Genomic DNA, 17,672 nt, shown 5'->3' with positions numbered 1-17,672 from the left:
ATCGTTGTCAACCCACCATTTTCACCAACCCATTGTTGCCACTAACACACCCCCACTACCAATACACCATTGCCACCAAAAAAATCGATGCCACCAACATACTATATCCAAATGACTACTGTCACAAAATCGATACCAAACCCACCATCCATCACTCCATCCTTCAAATTCAAATGCAAATTACCAACAAAGTATCAAATACACAAGGCATAAAACAGAGAAATGGTAAAGATGAAGAACAAAACTTGAAATCTATCACCGATGTTGAACTTCAAGTGGTGGCAAAAGATAGCTTGTTGAACTTCACCATTGTTTAACAAAGCTTGTTGATTTGAAATGATTTTCTTTCTTTTGTAGTTAAATTTAAAAATTATAGAAGAAATCAATGATGGTAGTTTTAGTTTAGTACAAAGAGAGATAGTAAGTGGGAGATTACGAAAGAGGAGCTTTAGTTTAACAATTAATTTTATTTTAATCATTTATTATTGATTAATTTAGAGATTAAGTTTCACGATCATAATAGGGGCTATTTGACCTAAAATTGTAAAGTTGGGTGATAGAATAACAAAAAACAGTTAAATAAGTTTATTTGATCTTTTGGAACAAGTTAGGAGCCAAACTGAACTTTATTATCAAATTAGGCTAAATACCTATTTATACACCTTGAACTTGTATCTTTTAGTGAGTTTAATACTTTAATTTTCGATTTAGTCTAATAAATACCTGAATTTTACTTTTTTAAATATCTAAACCCCTTTAATTTTCAATTTAATAGAATATACATCCGAATTTTATTTTTTAATAATATTTAAATATCTTTATGCAATATATATGGACATATTAAATAAAAACACATATTAAAAAATATGTAATATTATAAAAAAATCTAAATATCTATTAAATTACATAAGAAAAAAACTAGAATATTAATTCACTAAATTGTCAAAATTAAAAACAACATATATGCTTTTGGCTCCAAGTTTTACCTAGAAGCCGAAAACTTGGACCATTGGCATCAATCAATGATCAAATGACCGCACATGCACATAAGTCAATTCTCCCGTTAAAGTAGTCACATTCATAGCTAAAGGTCGTTATCATCGTAACTGAAAATTGAAATTCTTTTTTGCTACATTCCAAAACTACCCTTACTGCTTTATGAACAGCCCCTTGAAGCTAGTAGCTAGGCACCTTCCTTTTTCTTTTTTCTTTTTTTCTTTTTTCTCCTTTTTCTTCTTTTCTTTCATGGACCATTGATCGATTCTTTCTCTTCTTGAGCCCATCCCCTTTACAATACATATACAATTTAATTAAATAAGAAATGGTTCAGTTTTGCCTTGGGAAAAAAATTCAACGTCGGTTTTCCATCCTTAGACGGTGCATTCTTCGGGCATGGAACCAAATTCTCATGTGTTCATTAGGGAAACCCATTCAGTATCATATGTTACCGCATCGCTTAACTGTTCCGACTCCGGTTGCCACCATCGTACCTACATCGGGAAGCGTGTCCTCTTCTCCGACTTCGTCTCCTCCGCCTCCTCCAATGTGTGTTAGTCACCACGATCATAAGGATTCTGATCTGGTTGCCTTAAAGATTAGTCTCCTGGGAGATTGCCAGATTGGAAAAACAAGTTTCTTGGTAAGTGCTCTTTTGTTGGTTTTCTTTTCATTTTCTTCTTTTGTTTTCCATTCGAGGAGGTCTCCGATTAGATCGAGTGACTCAAACTAGAGAATTTTTCCAATTCAGACAACCTAGAACGAATAGCAACCCGATCACCTACGTTGTTTAGAATTTTGAATAAATGAAATGGGTGCAGGCAAAGTATGTCGGAAATGAAAAAGAAGAGAAGGGAATGTTAAAAGGCGGAATGAATATGATGGATAAGACATTAATGGTTAAAGGTGCCCGTATTTCTTATAATCTTTGGGAAGTTGATGGTAAGTTTCACGACTCTCTCTCTCTATATATATAGATTATCTTTTTTCTAATCGCTCCCTTCTAATTATTTTGAGAATTAAATAGTTGATAAATATTATACTCTTATAAACAGGTGATGAAGGATCCAGGGGCCAAATTCCTGTAGCTTGCAAAGACTCTGTTGCAATTTTGATCATGTTTGATCTCACTAGTCGGGTCACATTAAATGGGTTTGCTGTTCTTAATTATCCAACTCTTTTCTTGAGTTTTTTCTCATCAAACTGAGAATCTCTGATTAGTTTTTGTTAATAATGATTTCGTCAGTCTAATACTTTTTAGGGTTTTTGATATATTTGCAGTGTTATAAGATGGTACCAAGAAGCAAGGAAATGGAATCAGGTACCTACAACTTTTATTAAGGGAATCTCTAGCATGTGTATTTTGCATGTTCTGTTCTTGCTTTTGTAAACAGAATCTCAACCTCACATATAATAGATATATATTTTATAAACAGGTTAGATGGTAGAATTATAATTATTTTCTTTGATTTCTTTTTATTTTTTATTTTCTTTTGCAGAATGCAATTCCAATTATAATAGGGACCAAATTTGATGATTTCATTCAACTTCCAATAGATCTGCAATGGGCAATTGCAAGCCAGGTAAACCCAATTTGCTATTACTCTAATGGAACTAAACATTTCATTTCATTAAAGAAAATAAAATTAACTTGCCCTGAGAATAGGTTGGAAAAGCCAGAAAGTCCTGCTAATTCGGATCACATGCTATAAAACATATTGAGAAAAGTTAACAGACTGGCTATACATCGATCATAAAATAAGGGAACAAGGTCTATCATGCTTGGTTAGCCTCACAAATCCAAGAGCTCATGCACCCTGTTCGTGTTTAGTGTTCCAAATTTTTTGGGGTTACATAGGCAGCATCACTGAGCTGAAAAATCACCAGATTTGCATGTGGGTGCCTTAGTTTTCTTTGCTGTATTACATTGCCTGACCACCATATCTGAAAAATTGTACGTGTGACAGGCAAGAGCATATGCCAAGGCTGTGAACGCGACCCTCTTCTTTTCAAGTGCAACTTATAACATTAATGTAAATAAGATCTTCAAATTCATAACAGCAAAGCTTTTCGACCTGCCATGGACCCCTGAGCGCAACCTCACTGTGGGAGAGCCTATCATTGATTTCTGAAAGGGAGTAAGCCTTATCGTCATCTTTAGTAGATAGCAACGAGCCCCTTGCAGTCCTGCAAATTAATCACATGCCGACCGGAGCCGGAGACTGGAATTAAAGCATTTCTACTCCAGTGCTTTTGCGAGTTGTTGCTTTTGCAATTCTGTGGAGAGGTTGAAGAGGCTGAGAGCCCTTATCTTCATGTACCAATAACATCTATTGATTCTTAAAAACTGGGAAGGAAAAAAACATTGGAGAAAGAAAAAAAAAAAGAAGGGGAAAGATAAAAGAAGAGAGGGATGGGCAATTACTCTCTTTCCAAGTAAGTCCATTGTTTGCTATTTGGCATATTAATGCTATGCTTGCATAACATATTTGAGAAAAATATTGATGTTCTTTTGTCTTGCTGAAAGATGTGGAGAACGAAGGGAGATATTTGAGAAAGAAAAATAAAATATTTCAAATAGCAGAAGAGCAAAAACACATATACTTCAAGAATAAAATGGATTCTAAATTGCAAAGGAAGTTCCATTTACTCTTTGATATTTCAGAGAATAAAATGGATCCTCTTGGTCACAATGCTATTATCCAACTAAAAAAGAAATGAATCTTGTGAACACCTACAAAAGTCTCATTTCTGTCTATGAAATTAATAGGAATCACCATTGCTAGTTAAAAGGGAAGAGGTTAACACCGTTGCCTTCCCTAAATCTCAGTGGTATGCCAAAAGGGCAGTGATGATGACTATATGGTCTCCTTCACAACCTTAGATCCTGAAATTGCAGAATGTCAAGTAGCACAAATATCCATCAAAGGCTCAATTTCCTGAATCTCAACCACAGGAATGTGAAAATTATTCGATTGCTTGGGAACTAAATTCCAGTACAAAATAAGCAGAAGCACAATGCCATTACATGAGTAATAGATGCGACCACGAACTTTTGTTAATCGAAAGGCCAGATATCTATGTGGCTCTCCAAATTTATAAATTACTCACGCATCATCATTTAACAAAAACTGGCAAATTTATATCATTTGATCCAAACAAAAAGGAAGCCCATCATAGTAGCACTGTGATAAGTTATCTCACTCAAGCTTCACCTCTCTCTTTGGGGGTTCTATCTGCAAATAAGTGTAAGGCTCTATTGATTCCTCCCTGCACAACTAGACATTGCCATGTATTTATATCAGCAACAGATACTATAAATAATGATGCAGCTTATGCATATTTTTAGCATGGAGAACTTTCTACATGATTAAGTACATAAAAGCCGTATATGAATGATGGAGACTAACCAAATAATGGAGACACCAGACCTTAGTTTCTCCAGTCCAGGATGTAACCCAATAAAGCAAGTTAAAGTAAAACTACCAATCAATACCATATGCTAAGAATCAACAAAACTTATGAATTATAGTAGAGAACATAAATAAGAATACTCGTAGATTTAAACATACCCAGGTTTGGAGCGCATGCATTGCCAAAAGAGCTTAAAAGATCCTGGAACTGTTTTAAATGGATTTCCCTCAAAGTAAGCCTACATAACAAAGAAGTAAGATATATTCAATAAAAGCAACAAAAAAAGCATATTACATTCATTCATTTGTCACTGCAAACTGGTGAATCCAAGGAGTTCAACTCTAATTCTATGAACACCGGCATAAAAAAGAAACATGCAATGGCCAATAAACCAGTACTGCTCAAGCATGCCTAGTGGAGATCTGATCAGCTTATTGTTTATGCAAATACAACACCTTAAACATGTGCAGCCTTTTGGAATTCATAATATCTAGTTTCATTCTAATTCAATAACCTTATCATTTTAGTTTTCTTACTTGAAAGGAGGTGATTTTAGAAACTTCAGTGAAGACCGTATAACTTTTAAGGATTAGTTTCAGGACCCAGAGACATTGCCAATTTTACACATCACATGAATATCCAACCACTATAGAACATAATAGAATGATTTTATTCTTATGAGCAATCAATTATGCAATTTCTGCGCTAGAATAATCAGACACCACCTATGATGTGCACTCAATAATGCGCTTTATGTGCTGGGTACTTTGCATTTATAATTTATTTATATATTTATCTTAAGAAAAGGAAAAAATGATCTAAATTATATAGGAGTACTTACAGGTTTTTCCTATGAAAAAAGCACCATTCTTAAATATGCAAGAATTCTTGTTCTAGAGTTTTGCATCAGGCAAGATGTTTCAACAGATATTTACTTGCCCTAGTAGCTTTAACCATGAGTGGACTGACACCTATAAGTCCTTGAGAGGAAAGGATTAACACAACCTTATGCCTCTAAGTTATCAGTGAGAAAAAAATAAAGTATTCTATTGTATATCCCATGACTACTTATCAGGCTATCAGTTTCATCTTACTCGAAGCGAACATTGAAAGGTTGTCTATCTTTTGTTTTACGACTACTGTTACTATCTTGATTATAAAATTGAGTTTATAAAAATAATTTCATAAGATTTTCAATTTATACTATAATTTAGAACAATTTAAGGATTTTTTTACTAAGGAGAAAAAAAACCTAATGTTCTTCAAACGAGAGAAAAATGTGACTACTAAGTTGTTTAGGCATTTTCTTTACCATAAAAAGTGTGCGAGTCCCATAAGTTAACATTGAATATAGACTTGTAAAATTATTTTATAATAGTTTAATTTTGAAATTTTAAAATTGTTCTACTCTATCGTAGAAGTGTTCTAGCATGTCCTAAACATGTTCTAGCCATGTGTGGGTGACGTTTTTGAGCGTACACCCAAGTGTCTCTAGCGACTACGACATTGTAATATTTTTTAACATAATAAGAACACGCTAACTAATCTCAGAGACTAGTGTGGAGATGGAGTTGCCACCCGAATAATTCTCTAAGATAATTTTACTCATTGTGTGGCGTACTAGATTCTAAGATAGTTTTTAATTTTATTGTTTAACGAGTTATTTTCTATAAATGTGATACTTTATATTTTACAAGCATTCATTACAACATGTAAAGTTCTTTTAAGTCTAGCCCCTTGTTATTAAGCCCAACCCATATTTGATTTGTTAGCCTACTTAACTAATTAATTATATACAATACTTACCTAGTCTTGTCAAATTACAAATTATGCACTTATTTTCAGCCTTTAAGCCTAAATGGACTACCTTTTATGTTGAGATCCAGTTGGGTGACCTTAAATCTAATACGGTCCAATTAATTTAATTAAAGCATGACGAAATCCAATAAGTCTATATGGATTTTAAGTTTAAGCCAATTTCACCATCCTTTAATCTAATGTACTAATTCTTCATGTTAAGGTCCAATTTTAAGCATAATGTCTATTTGTCCAGTTTTAATTAGGCAAACACATAGCATATATTTAACATCCATCAATACAATATAGGAATTAAAAGTGCAGAAAATTAAATCTAACTATTACAACCCTCATACAACTAATAAATTGAAAGAAAAACACCTAAAACTAAGTTACAGTGTGCATAATTGATCCAAATACATAAAAATCCAGAATTAGGGCATAAAATGGTGTAGAGCCGACGAGCTGAGGTTACACAGCTGATTGGCTCTAGGGCTTTTCTTTGACTGATTTTGCGATTTTCATGAAGTTCTCATGCTCCAGAACTAATTTTACGTGCACAAAAAGTTAAATAATGATTAAAAATATAAAATAATAGAATAAAAGCATAGAAAATAGATTAAATAGACTAAAAACACATAAAATAACATAAATACAGAAGAGGAATAAACTAGTAGAATGTTAGAATACTCTCATATAATCACATAATCATTTATAAAAAAAAACACAAATCATATAACCCCAATTCTTCTAATCATTAGATTCAAAATCCAATGACAGTTCATATTATCTGATTCAAAATCCAATAAAATCATAAACATATTATTTCAAGAGAAACGCTAATATAATTATGTGAATCATTCAAAGATAGGCCTAGATATGTTTCTATAATCATAAAATTAACATAAAAAAACCAGGAAGGGAAAGATTGGTTGATGATGCTAGATGTAGCGGAACTCTCAAGTTCTCACCATAGACTGTTGATCTGTGAGTTTCTAGAGACGATGAGGCTGTTGAATTGAAAATCGAGTGAGAATCGAGTGTTGTGTAAGATTTCGAAAAGCTTATGTCATGTAACGAAAATCTTTCCTTATCTCAATACTTTCTTAGTGACCTATGACTAAAGTTACCAAAAAAAAAACTCCTTGCCTTTGAGAACATGGTGTCTTTTATAATAATCGTTAACCATAGAATTAGGTTATAATAATGCTTATATAGAGCTAGAGATTTTAGGAAACCCTAAAGGAACATATAAGCTTCAATCACTTTTAAAAAAAGAAAAGAATTTTTTTTATCGGTTAATAATATCCAATAAAATAAAATTAAAAATCTCTTAGAATTATAATAATTATCATAAAAAATTTATAGAAACTTATTTTATTATTTTTAGGCATTTTTAAGTCGAAATTTGTATAAAACGGTGTTAGAGTTCAAAAATCGGTATTGTATTAAGCTGGTTGATTCTGCATAGAGCCAATTCGCTCTATGCTAAGCCGATCGGCTTTATGTAGAGCCAATTCAGCTGTACACAGAGCATATTGGCTTTAAAGAGTGGCAATTGAGTCCAAATTGATTTTAGAAAAGTAATTTTAAATTCAATTATTCTCAACCTTTACTTGGATTCGCCAGTCCTCAATCTCCCAAGACTCGAGACAATAGTAATTTTTATCATAGAATTTTCTGTAATTCTCTCGATATCTGGATTCGAAAAATGGATACTAACACCATGTCATAAAAATATAAACTATAAAATATTTTGACACGTATAGTTTCGTGTTAGACATGTTAGAGATGCGTGTCAGATAAATGAAGTAATTATTTATCTTTTATTTTAAAACAAACGATTTTATCATTTGAGTTACGTTGTTATTAGTTTTATAAAGAAGTTATATATATTAAATCTTCAAATATAGAGACTTTTAATATGTGTTATTATATTTTAACACATAAGATTTTTGTTTTGATACATATACTTATTTTTGACATATGAAATTCAAATTTATATATAGTTTTATCATTTATTTATTAATTTATTAATTAATAAGTTATATTTCTAATTAAACAATGACTTCAATCCTATAAAATAGTTTTTTAATTATATTTTTAATATTATCTTAACTAAAAAATTAGTTTTCTAATTAGGCAATAATTCTACTTCTAAAAGATAACTTTAAATTATATTCTAATATTTTTATTGACTAATAAGTTTTTCTAACTCTATTAACTAATAAGTCAATTTTCTAATTATATAATAATTTCTAATTCTAAAAGATAATAATATTAATTATATTTGTAATATTAATTTATATAATACTAAAAATGAATTAATAATTTTTTAATTATTAAAATAACCTTGCATAGTGGCACATGCGTAATTCAATTGTACCTCTACCAAATTGGATAAAATGGTTGCAAAGGTTACACTTCAGAATTTTAAAAAGAATATGATATTTTAGAAAAGATGTATAAAAGTTTTGGATCTTATTGGTTATAAATCCATGGTGTTATTATTATTATTATTATTTAACCCTTTGCATAGAAAATCAATTACACGTTAAATTACTTAATTATTCAGTTGTATAATTTGTTTATATTGTGAAAATGCTTAACCGTTGAAAGTCAACAACCATACATTAATTCACACCATCAGTAATGATGTTTAAAATATTATTATTAAAACAATGAAAATGAAAGACTATATAATATTTAAATTTTAAACATGTACTAGAATGAAATGAACTGAAACATTATATTTCTTACCGATTCATAAAATTAATAATATGGTGCATGTACATTATACCTAACATAACGTGACAACATGTCAAGGAATAGAAACGTACATGGAACATGTTTTAATTAATTTATTCTTTAATTTGATTTAATTTAGTCTAAGGATATTTTCCAGATCTCCCATTTCTCAACTCTATAAGTGGTTTATTTCTTGTCAGGAACGCCAACAAGTAGCCAGCAACCATTAAGAAAAAGGGAGGAAAGGGAAAAAAAAGAAAAAAAAAAAAGAAAATGGGTGCAATTACGAAGCTAATTGACGCAATACTCTTCTTCAACTTTCTGGTAATGGCAATGGTGACCCCATTGATCGACTCTCAGACATGTCTTCCTGCAAACATCTACCCAGACGTATTGATCAATGCGAGGAAATGGTACAGCCAAGAATGTGGAGACTATCTCTATTCCGAGATGCCTCATTTCTTTGTTGGGATGGTGTGGATAGAACTTCTATTTCACTGGCCACTTGTTCTTTCCGGTCTGTATGGGATTTCAGCTTCTAAGTCTTGGGTTAGCACCACTTGCTTAATCTATGGCACCTCCGTTTCTACTTGCATGGTAAAACCCATATTATCATTATTGTTTATTTTTAGTTGGTGACTGTCAAATTATGTACGTACTAAAATGGTTATATATATATATATATATATATATCTGTGTGGTGCCTGTCAGGTTGCTGTATTAGCTGAACTGTTGGGTTCGGGCAAGGCATTAAACGTGCTGCTAATGAATTACTACCCTTCTTTGGTTGTGGGAATATTAGCCATTCTGCGTGGGCTCATGCCTTGCTCTGCCAAGGCTGCTTCGGCTACAGGCGGCAGACCTGCTATGTCTAGTAAAAAGAGAGCTTGAGGCGCTTTTAATTTCAATTCTTTCCTGTCAAATGTCAATTTCCATGTAGGAATTGGTTCCACCATTGTTTGCATTTGTTTATTCTTGTGCTAACAAAAATAAAATCTTAGCCAGCTCAAAGTAATATTGGACTTTTGTGGTTCCACGGTTAATTTTGGATATGTTAATGAGCAACTCAACTCGGTGAATATTTTTCCTGTCATAACTACGATTTGCCTTGTGTGACTTTTGTCCTTAAAATAATAATAAAGAAAACAACAGGTTTAGGACTTTTTCGATTTAATATATTAATATTTCTTATATTTTTTTTCAAGTTTATTTTTGAGAGAGTATAAATTTATCTGTTTTTTCAAAATGACTTTTCAAGATTTAAAAATTAAAAATAAAATAAAAATTTAAAAAGGATGTTTTCTGATCTCAATGCCAAACATTACTTAAATTGATTCATACCTAATTTAATTTCAAAAATACCCCTGTATTTTGTGATAAAAACAAAACTTTCTGTTTTTCTTTTTTTAGAATAGTAATAAAAATAAAACTTTACTACTGTATATTCCATAGTTTGTCTATTACACTAATTAGTTGTTGTGTTTTTTAATATTACATTAAATTAGGATAAGGTTTATTCTCAAAAGAAAAATTAAGATAAGGTTATTCTTTTCTTCACAATTAATGTATATACTAAAATAATATTTTATTCGACTGCTTTAGTTTTTGTTTTTGTTTTTTGCACAATTTAGTGTACTGTCTATTAGTGTAAGCATTTTTCTTTAATATTTTACTTGGAGAAATTATTTTTATGTCATTAAAGTAAAAAGTTTCTTTTTCTTAGAAATTCATATTTACATCATTGCTTTAATAGAATTAACAAAATAATACATTTTACAAGTAAAGATTTTAATCATCTAAATGATTTTCTTGATAAAAAGGTTAAATATATAAATGAATAATAACTACATGAAACATTCAGATATCGTAATTATTATTATGAGTTCTTCATATATCAATTGAAATAATAAAAAAAAATTAGAACATCTTGAACTCATGAATATCTTAAAATTAAAAATATAATCTGTTCTAATATTAAGATAATAAAAGATAAACAAAATTAAATTTATATACTTAATACTAGAAAAAGTGGTACATTCTTTAGCATAAAATTTCTACAGATGTAGAAATTATGTCTTATCATTTTTCCTCTCTTGACTCTGATTCAAGGGTTTCTAAAGCTTTATCTTGAAAATTTAACCTATATGATCGATCGCACTACTAGTTAGACCAATCAAACAAAAATTAATTATATTTTATTTATTATAATTTAAAGTGGTAATTACAATAAGCTATTAATAATCAACTTTTAATAGTATATAACAAAGTACAAATACTATATCTAAATAATTAATTAATACATTTAAGTAGATGCATATTAGTAGAATATATCCTATAATAAGATAATAAATACAAAATATATATACTGTAAAAAGATAAATTATAAAAATTAGAGTTTTAAAAAACTATTTTTTTCTTTTAAATACAAGTTCTAATGATTTTAAAAATAAAATAATTTAATTTTCAGTGTTATAGTCCATATTATTTAATTCAAATTCTAGCAACGTTAAGTCTGGGCTAAGAATGATGAGAAATTTGTGTTTATTTGAACTAAAATAAATTGATTAGACCAACCCCCTCTTCAATGGTAAACCTTAAGAGCATAAATGCACCTTTTCCCGATAAAAAAAAAGGAGATATTTCTTTCTGTTAGGGTATATATATATATTAATTTTTAAAATTTAATTTTTTTTTAACATGGGTGTTTAATTTTTTACATATAAAATTTTTGTTTTGATATGTGTACTTATTCTTTTATATGTGGGATTCAAGTTTATGTGTAATTTTATAATTTTTCTAATAATTTATTGATTAATAAATTACATTCCTAATTAAACACCGGCTCTAATCCTAATAAATAGCATATTAATTATATTTTAGTATTATATGAACTAATAAATAGTTTTCTAGCAAATAGCATATTAATTATATTTTAATGTTATATTAACTAATATATTAGTTCTCTAATTAGATAATAATTTTAATTCTAGAAAATAACATCTTAAATTATAATCTTAATATTATATTAAATAATAAAATAATATTCTAATTATATAATAAATTTTTAATCTTAAAAAATAGTAATGCCAATTATATTGATAGTATTAATTTATACAATACTGAAAATAATTAATAAATATTTTTAAAATAATTTTTATATTATTACACCAATAAAATTTTAAAATTTTAGAAAAACTAAGAAGGAAATTTTAAAATAATTAGTTTTCTATTATCTTTTAAAATATTATAAGTTAATTTTTAATACTGAAAATTTTTATAAACTTAATTTTATAATCGAAATATAATAACGATTGTGCAACGCGTGAGTAAATGACTAGTATATTTATAAATATTTAAACTATATATAGGAAAAATAAATTCATTTTCACCTTTATTAAGTATTTAATGAAAATATTTGATTTAATATATATCTGAATTTTATTCAGTAAACTAATTTTATTTAATATTAAATATTATTTGTAACCTCAAAAATATAATCCAATTTGTAAATGGGCTCTCAAAAATTTTCATATCTACATCATCATAAAATTAATATTTTAGGTACAATTACGATTTCTAAATTAGTTTTAAATTAAAATAAAAGAGGAGGTATTAATGAATTAAATATATTTTGATAAAGATAGCAACTAACTAGTGTAATTGTACAATTTTAAAAGGATACTATCTGACAAATGGCAAGTTTCTTAATCTCATCAACTTGGCTAAAATTGAACTTTTTTTTTATTGTCACTTAGAACTAAGAAGGAGTTAGAATCGATGACATCAAATCGCAAAAGTAAATTTAGATAAAAAAATATATAAAGATTAAAGTTGGGTAAAGAAATTTAGAAGAAAGTTAAAATTTAAAAAATTTACACAAGGGGTTTATAGTGGTTCAGGAACAATATTTCATACATCTACTCTTCAAGATTATACTTGAGAATTCTACTATAATCTTCAAGATTACAACCTTTGGGTTTTTCAAGTTCACCCAATGACTTGGTGTTTTACAAAGCTAATACTAAACCTCTTTACTCAGTGAACTAATCCCTCACTAAGTCCCTTAATCCTTGAGTATTAAGTGGTTACTCAACTACCTATTCTTTATATTTTTAATACCTAGACTCACACAACAACCCTTTGAAATAGTTGAATATGAAAATTCAATTTAATACACTTTACAAATAAGAAAATCAAGTGTAATAAGATGAGAAATAAATTTGCAAGAGTTTGGATATAACAAATTCACGCTCTTGTAGCTTGAGTTATTATAAGAAGTTTATATACTCACCAATTTCTTAGAGACATTATAATACTCCCAAAGCTTATTAAATGCAAATTTGATGACTTGGCAAAAAGCTGCCTGTAGTCATGCAAAGCGCCCTCACGCTTTCTAAAAAGAGTTGTTGAGACTCTAACGACTCCAGACACATGGCTTTGAGTTGGTGGCTAAAGTTGCAACAGTCACTGACATTGCATTTGATGCGTGCTATCCGCACACGGCAAAGTGCACCGATCATATCAAGTAATATAATGAAAGTAAGAGTATCGTTCCACTACGGACCTAATTGTGAATACTACATTCAATCATATTCTAATGTCTAGCAATCTAGATATATTTCGGATGTATTTATACTTAAGAGTAAAAACAATCTTGAAAACAAAGATTAAAATGATTGGTGAATTTACCAACGATAAAGCTTATTTAGGTAGTGAATCTCCCTAATAAGTTAAGTATTTCATGAAATGAACAACAAATTATTCAAATCAAGAGTTGAGTTGGCATTCCACAATATTAGGTTTAGACCTTTCTCAAGTGATTAAACCATTAATTCCTAAGAGGAGAGAAAGGAATCTCTTCTAAATCCTACTCACTGAGGTCATGCATTAAGATTAAGAAAATGATATTCTTCCTTAAGAGATACCAATCAAAACCCTATAAATGAAAAAAAGATGAAGTTTTTAAATGTTTCTCTCTCTAGAAAATGAAAATATGACGGAACTTTCTCAAGAAAACATAAAAGTTCTGTTAAATAGTATGTTTTAAGAACCACACGGGCACCACACGACCGTGTGGCATCCTTGGCTAAAATTCATTTTAAAAATATCCTCTATCCATACGGAAAGACCACACGGGTGTGTCCTCTTTCCGTGTCATACCTTGGACAATCTGCTATTTTTTCCATCTCACATGAGAAGGTCACATGGGCTTGTGCGTCCCGCGTCTTACAATCCATCATTCTACCATTTTTTACACTTCATACTGGAAGGTCACATGGAAAGGTTTTTCCCGTATCATGCCCGTGTGACACTCTTTTCCTTGATGACCAAGTGCTCCTTGGCTGATTTTTCTTGTATTTTGAAGCTAAAAATTCCTCTTATCATGCAAGCTTGCCAAGTACTTAAAAAGAGCTGAAAACAAACTCTAATAAACAAATTAAACTCAATTTAAGATGAAACTGAGGTAAAACAAGATTCAAAAGTAAATGCTTCTAGCACTTATCAGCATTAAATGTGAAAACCGCGCTTGTCATGGGCCCGCATAATTGCCTGCTACTTTAGTTCTTTTGATCCAAATTAAACACCCTCACGCTTCTAGCGGGATTGACTCATTGACTGTTAGGTGTCTTTCCATCCGTGGGTGTTTGCTGGAAGGTCTTTCCACGTGGCTAGTCAACTTTGACCATATGAAAAGCACCCTCGTGCTTTTCAGGTCTTTTTGCAAAACCTTACTTGAGAGCTTGAGGAAACCCTAATATACTATCAAATAGACACTCACATGATATTAGCCATATTCAATTTAAATGTTAAGATCAAAATAGAGATCAATTGACCCTTAGGTCAACAGTCTCTCTTTTTTTAATTTTGACAACCAAATTGATAAGAAAGATAAAATTGAATGATTATTAGATCAATTACTAGATAATGAATAGTCTTCAAGAAGTTAGAAAGAAATTTCTTTGAGTTCTATATTAAGATAGCAAGAAAAATCATATTTACTTAGACTAAATTGTTCCCTTTTAATGAGATATTTCCTTTTATATTTATTCCTTTCCCTTAATTATTGTCCTAATTTTATTTTTAAATAGTCAATTTTATGTCATTCTCTTCCCCTTTGGCAAAAATAAAAAGATATATAATAAGAGAAAATAGAGATCATAACACAAGTGGACAAAAAAGGTGAGAATTGCATTAATATAAAGAAAGAAATAAACAAAATACAACTAAAGTTTTTGATCAAGAAGAAACTAATGCATGAAAAAGATATATTTTTAAAAAGGAAGAAAGAAAAATAAAAGCAAGGATGGTCAATCTTCTTCTTCATCCTCTTCGTCCTCCTCTTCCTCTTAAACTATAGGCTAATTTCCTTTGTGTATCGAACCAAAACTAGATCACATGAGATATTGTCCGATTTGACCCCCACTGACCTCATGATTTTATCCTTTTGGTGGATTCGAAAACTTCCTAGAAGGTCATCTATCCTGAAAATTTCACGAACCAAACATGTTTAACTTTGGAGTTCCTATAACTCCACAGCCAAACAACCAAAAGACGTCTCATATGATTAGTTTCAACTCTTTACATATATATTATCAACCATTCCCCACTCCATTTTAATGTGTAATCCAATTCATTCATGTATCCCTGTACCTTAGAATGCTGCAATCCTAGAAGCCGCTCTTTGTCCAGATATCCTATCCTTGCCCCGGTGTCCACTTTCCGCCCATATCAGACTGCTTCTCTAAGTCACGCTGTCACACATAGAAATCTTTCCAACGTCCTTATTTGCTTCTTCAATGCTAGCCACTCTAGCACTATATTTGTCCAAAAGTAAACTCCTAAGGATCTTATTGTTAATGTCCACAAGCTCATAATGCTTGTCAAGCTTCCTCATGTTGTTGTTGATAGTGAGAAGCCTATCTGTCATATGTTGGTGACGGATTCATTTGACTTCATCTTGAAAGTCTCATACTCAGTCACGTACATTTGGATCTTTCTTGATTTGACTTGTTTGGTGCCTTCATGATAATTCTCCAATGTAGTCTAGATTTTATAGGTCATAGTGCAATGTTGCACTCTCCCATATTATTTTCTAGATAGACAACTCATAATAATGGCCATTGCTTTCTTATTCTTGTGATTATGCTTTTTGTGAGCATCTACCCATTCTTCTCTAGGAAGTAATCTTTCTTCACCATTCTTGATTTTGATGGGAGTCTTCTGTTCCCTCATCACACAGTCCCACACCTCAATCCATATGAATCCAAATAGATTTTATATGGAATTTTCAAAAGGTATAGTCGGATCTATCAAAGAATGGCTTCAAGTGTTGAGCTCCTTCATTGGTTGCTATTGATCTTTACACTCACAATGAAGCTTGAGAATAGTGTTTTAGCTTTGATACCACTTGTTCTCCTTTAGAACCAAGAAATGAGGGTTGAACTGATGACCTTAAATGGCAGAAATAAATTGAGATAATAAATACACAAGGACTTAAAGAAGGATAAAGGAATTTGGAAGAGAATTAGAGTTTAGAGAAATTTGCACAAGGGGTTTATAGTGGTTTGGAAACAATCCTCCCTACATCCACTCATCAATATCACACTTGAGAATTCTACCATAATCTTCAAAATTACAACCTTTGGATTTTTCAGATTCACCCAACAACTTGGTATTTTACAAGGCTAACACTAAATCTCTTCCCTTAGTGAACTGATCCCTCACTAAGTCTCTTAACCTTTAAATATTAAGTGGTTACTCATAAACCAATTCCTTGTATTTTTAATACCTAGGCTCATACAACAACCCTTTAGAATATTTGAATATGGATATTCAATTTAATACACTTTACAAATAAGAAAATCAAGTGTAATAAGATGAGAAATAAATTTGTAAGAGTTTGGATATAACAAATTCACACTCTTGTAGCTTGAGTCTTTATGAGGGGTATTTATACACTCACCAACCTCTTAGAGACATTATAATACTCCCAAAGCTCATCAAATGCAAATTTGATGACTTGGCAAAAAACTGCATGTAGTCATGCAAAGTGCCTTGGTGCTTTCTAAAAAAATTTGTTGAGACTCCAACAACTCCGGACATGTGGCTCTAAGTTAGTGGCTAAAGTTGCAATGATAACTGACATCGTATTAAATGCAAAAACTGCTCTCATGCCTAAGTGTCATGGTCGCGCTTATTATGGACGTGCTCAGAAATGCCCTTGCTCTTTTAGCGGGGTTGACTCATTGACTGTCAGGTGTCTCTCCATTCTCAGGGGATTTTTGGAAGGTCTTTCCACTTGGCTAGTCAAATTTGACCATATGAAAAGTGCCCTTGCGCTTTCAAGTGGCCCTTGCGCTTTCAAGTCGCCCTTGCGCTTTTGAGGTCTTTTTGCAAACTGTACTTGAGAGCATAAGGAACCTTGCCTTATGATTGAACCCTTAATATACTATCAAATAGACATTCAAACATGATATAGCCACATTCAATTTAGATGTTAAGATCAAAATAGAGACAAATTGACTTTTAGGTCAACATTTTTCATTCATTTTTCCCTCATCATCCAGCTCTCAAGCCTCAATTTTAGAATCGGTTAAAGCTTGAGCTTTAAAGGATGAACTGATAGGTTTTTAATTTCTTTTTAGAATTAGGCATTATTATATTACTTGTTACCATTTGTATGACTTTCCATCAAAGTTATGAATTGCATTCTGATC

General features: G+C 30.7%; 2 protein-coding genes across 2 annotated transcripts; both read left to right on the top strand.

Moving 5' to 3' along the window:
- Positions 1-1,183: 1,183 nt before the first annotated feature.
- Positions 1,184-3,495, top strand: LOC8274829 (septum-promoting GTP-binding protein 1). The gene is made up of 6 exons (XM_015722381.3): positions 1,184-1,639; positions 1,818-1,938; positions 2,052-2,148; positions 2,278-2,317; positions 2,496-2,579; positions 2,964-3,495. The coding sequence occupies exons 1-6, from the start codon at positions 1,322-1,324 to the stop codon at positions 3,126-3,128; spliced, it is 825 nt and encodes a 274-aa protein (XP_015577867.1). The 5' UTR covers positions 1,184-1,321; the 3' UTR covers positions 3,129-3,495.
- A 5,568-nt stretch (positions 3,496-9,063) lies between these two features.
- On the top strand, positions 9,064-9,970 carry LOC8274827 (sigma intracellular receptor 2). The gene is made up of 2 exons (XM_002524130.3): positions 9,064-9,552; positions 9,667-9,970. The coding sequence occupies exons 1-2, from the start codon at positions 9,229-9,231 to the stop codon at positions 9,844-9,846; spliced, it is 504 nt and encodes a 167-aa protein (XP_002524176.1). The 5' UTR covers positions 9,064-9,228; the 3' UTR covers positions 9,847-9,970.
- Positions 9,971-17,672: the final 7,702 nt, after the last annotated feature.

This window comes from Ricinus communis, chromosome 7 (assembly GCF_019578655.1).
Source record: "Ricinus communis isolate WT05 ecotype wild-type chromosome 7, ASM1957865v1, whole genome shotgun sequence".
Classification (NCBI taxonomy): domain Eukaryota; kingdom Viridiplantae; phylum Streptophyta; class Magnoliopsida; order Malpighiales; family Euphorbiaceae; genus Ricinus; species Ricinus communis.
The sequence above is the reverse complement of the archived record's forward strand: the minus strand, read 5'-3'. Positions and strand labels throughout refer to the sequence as shown.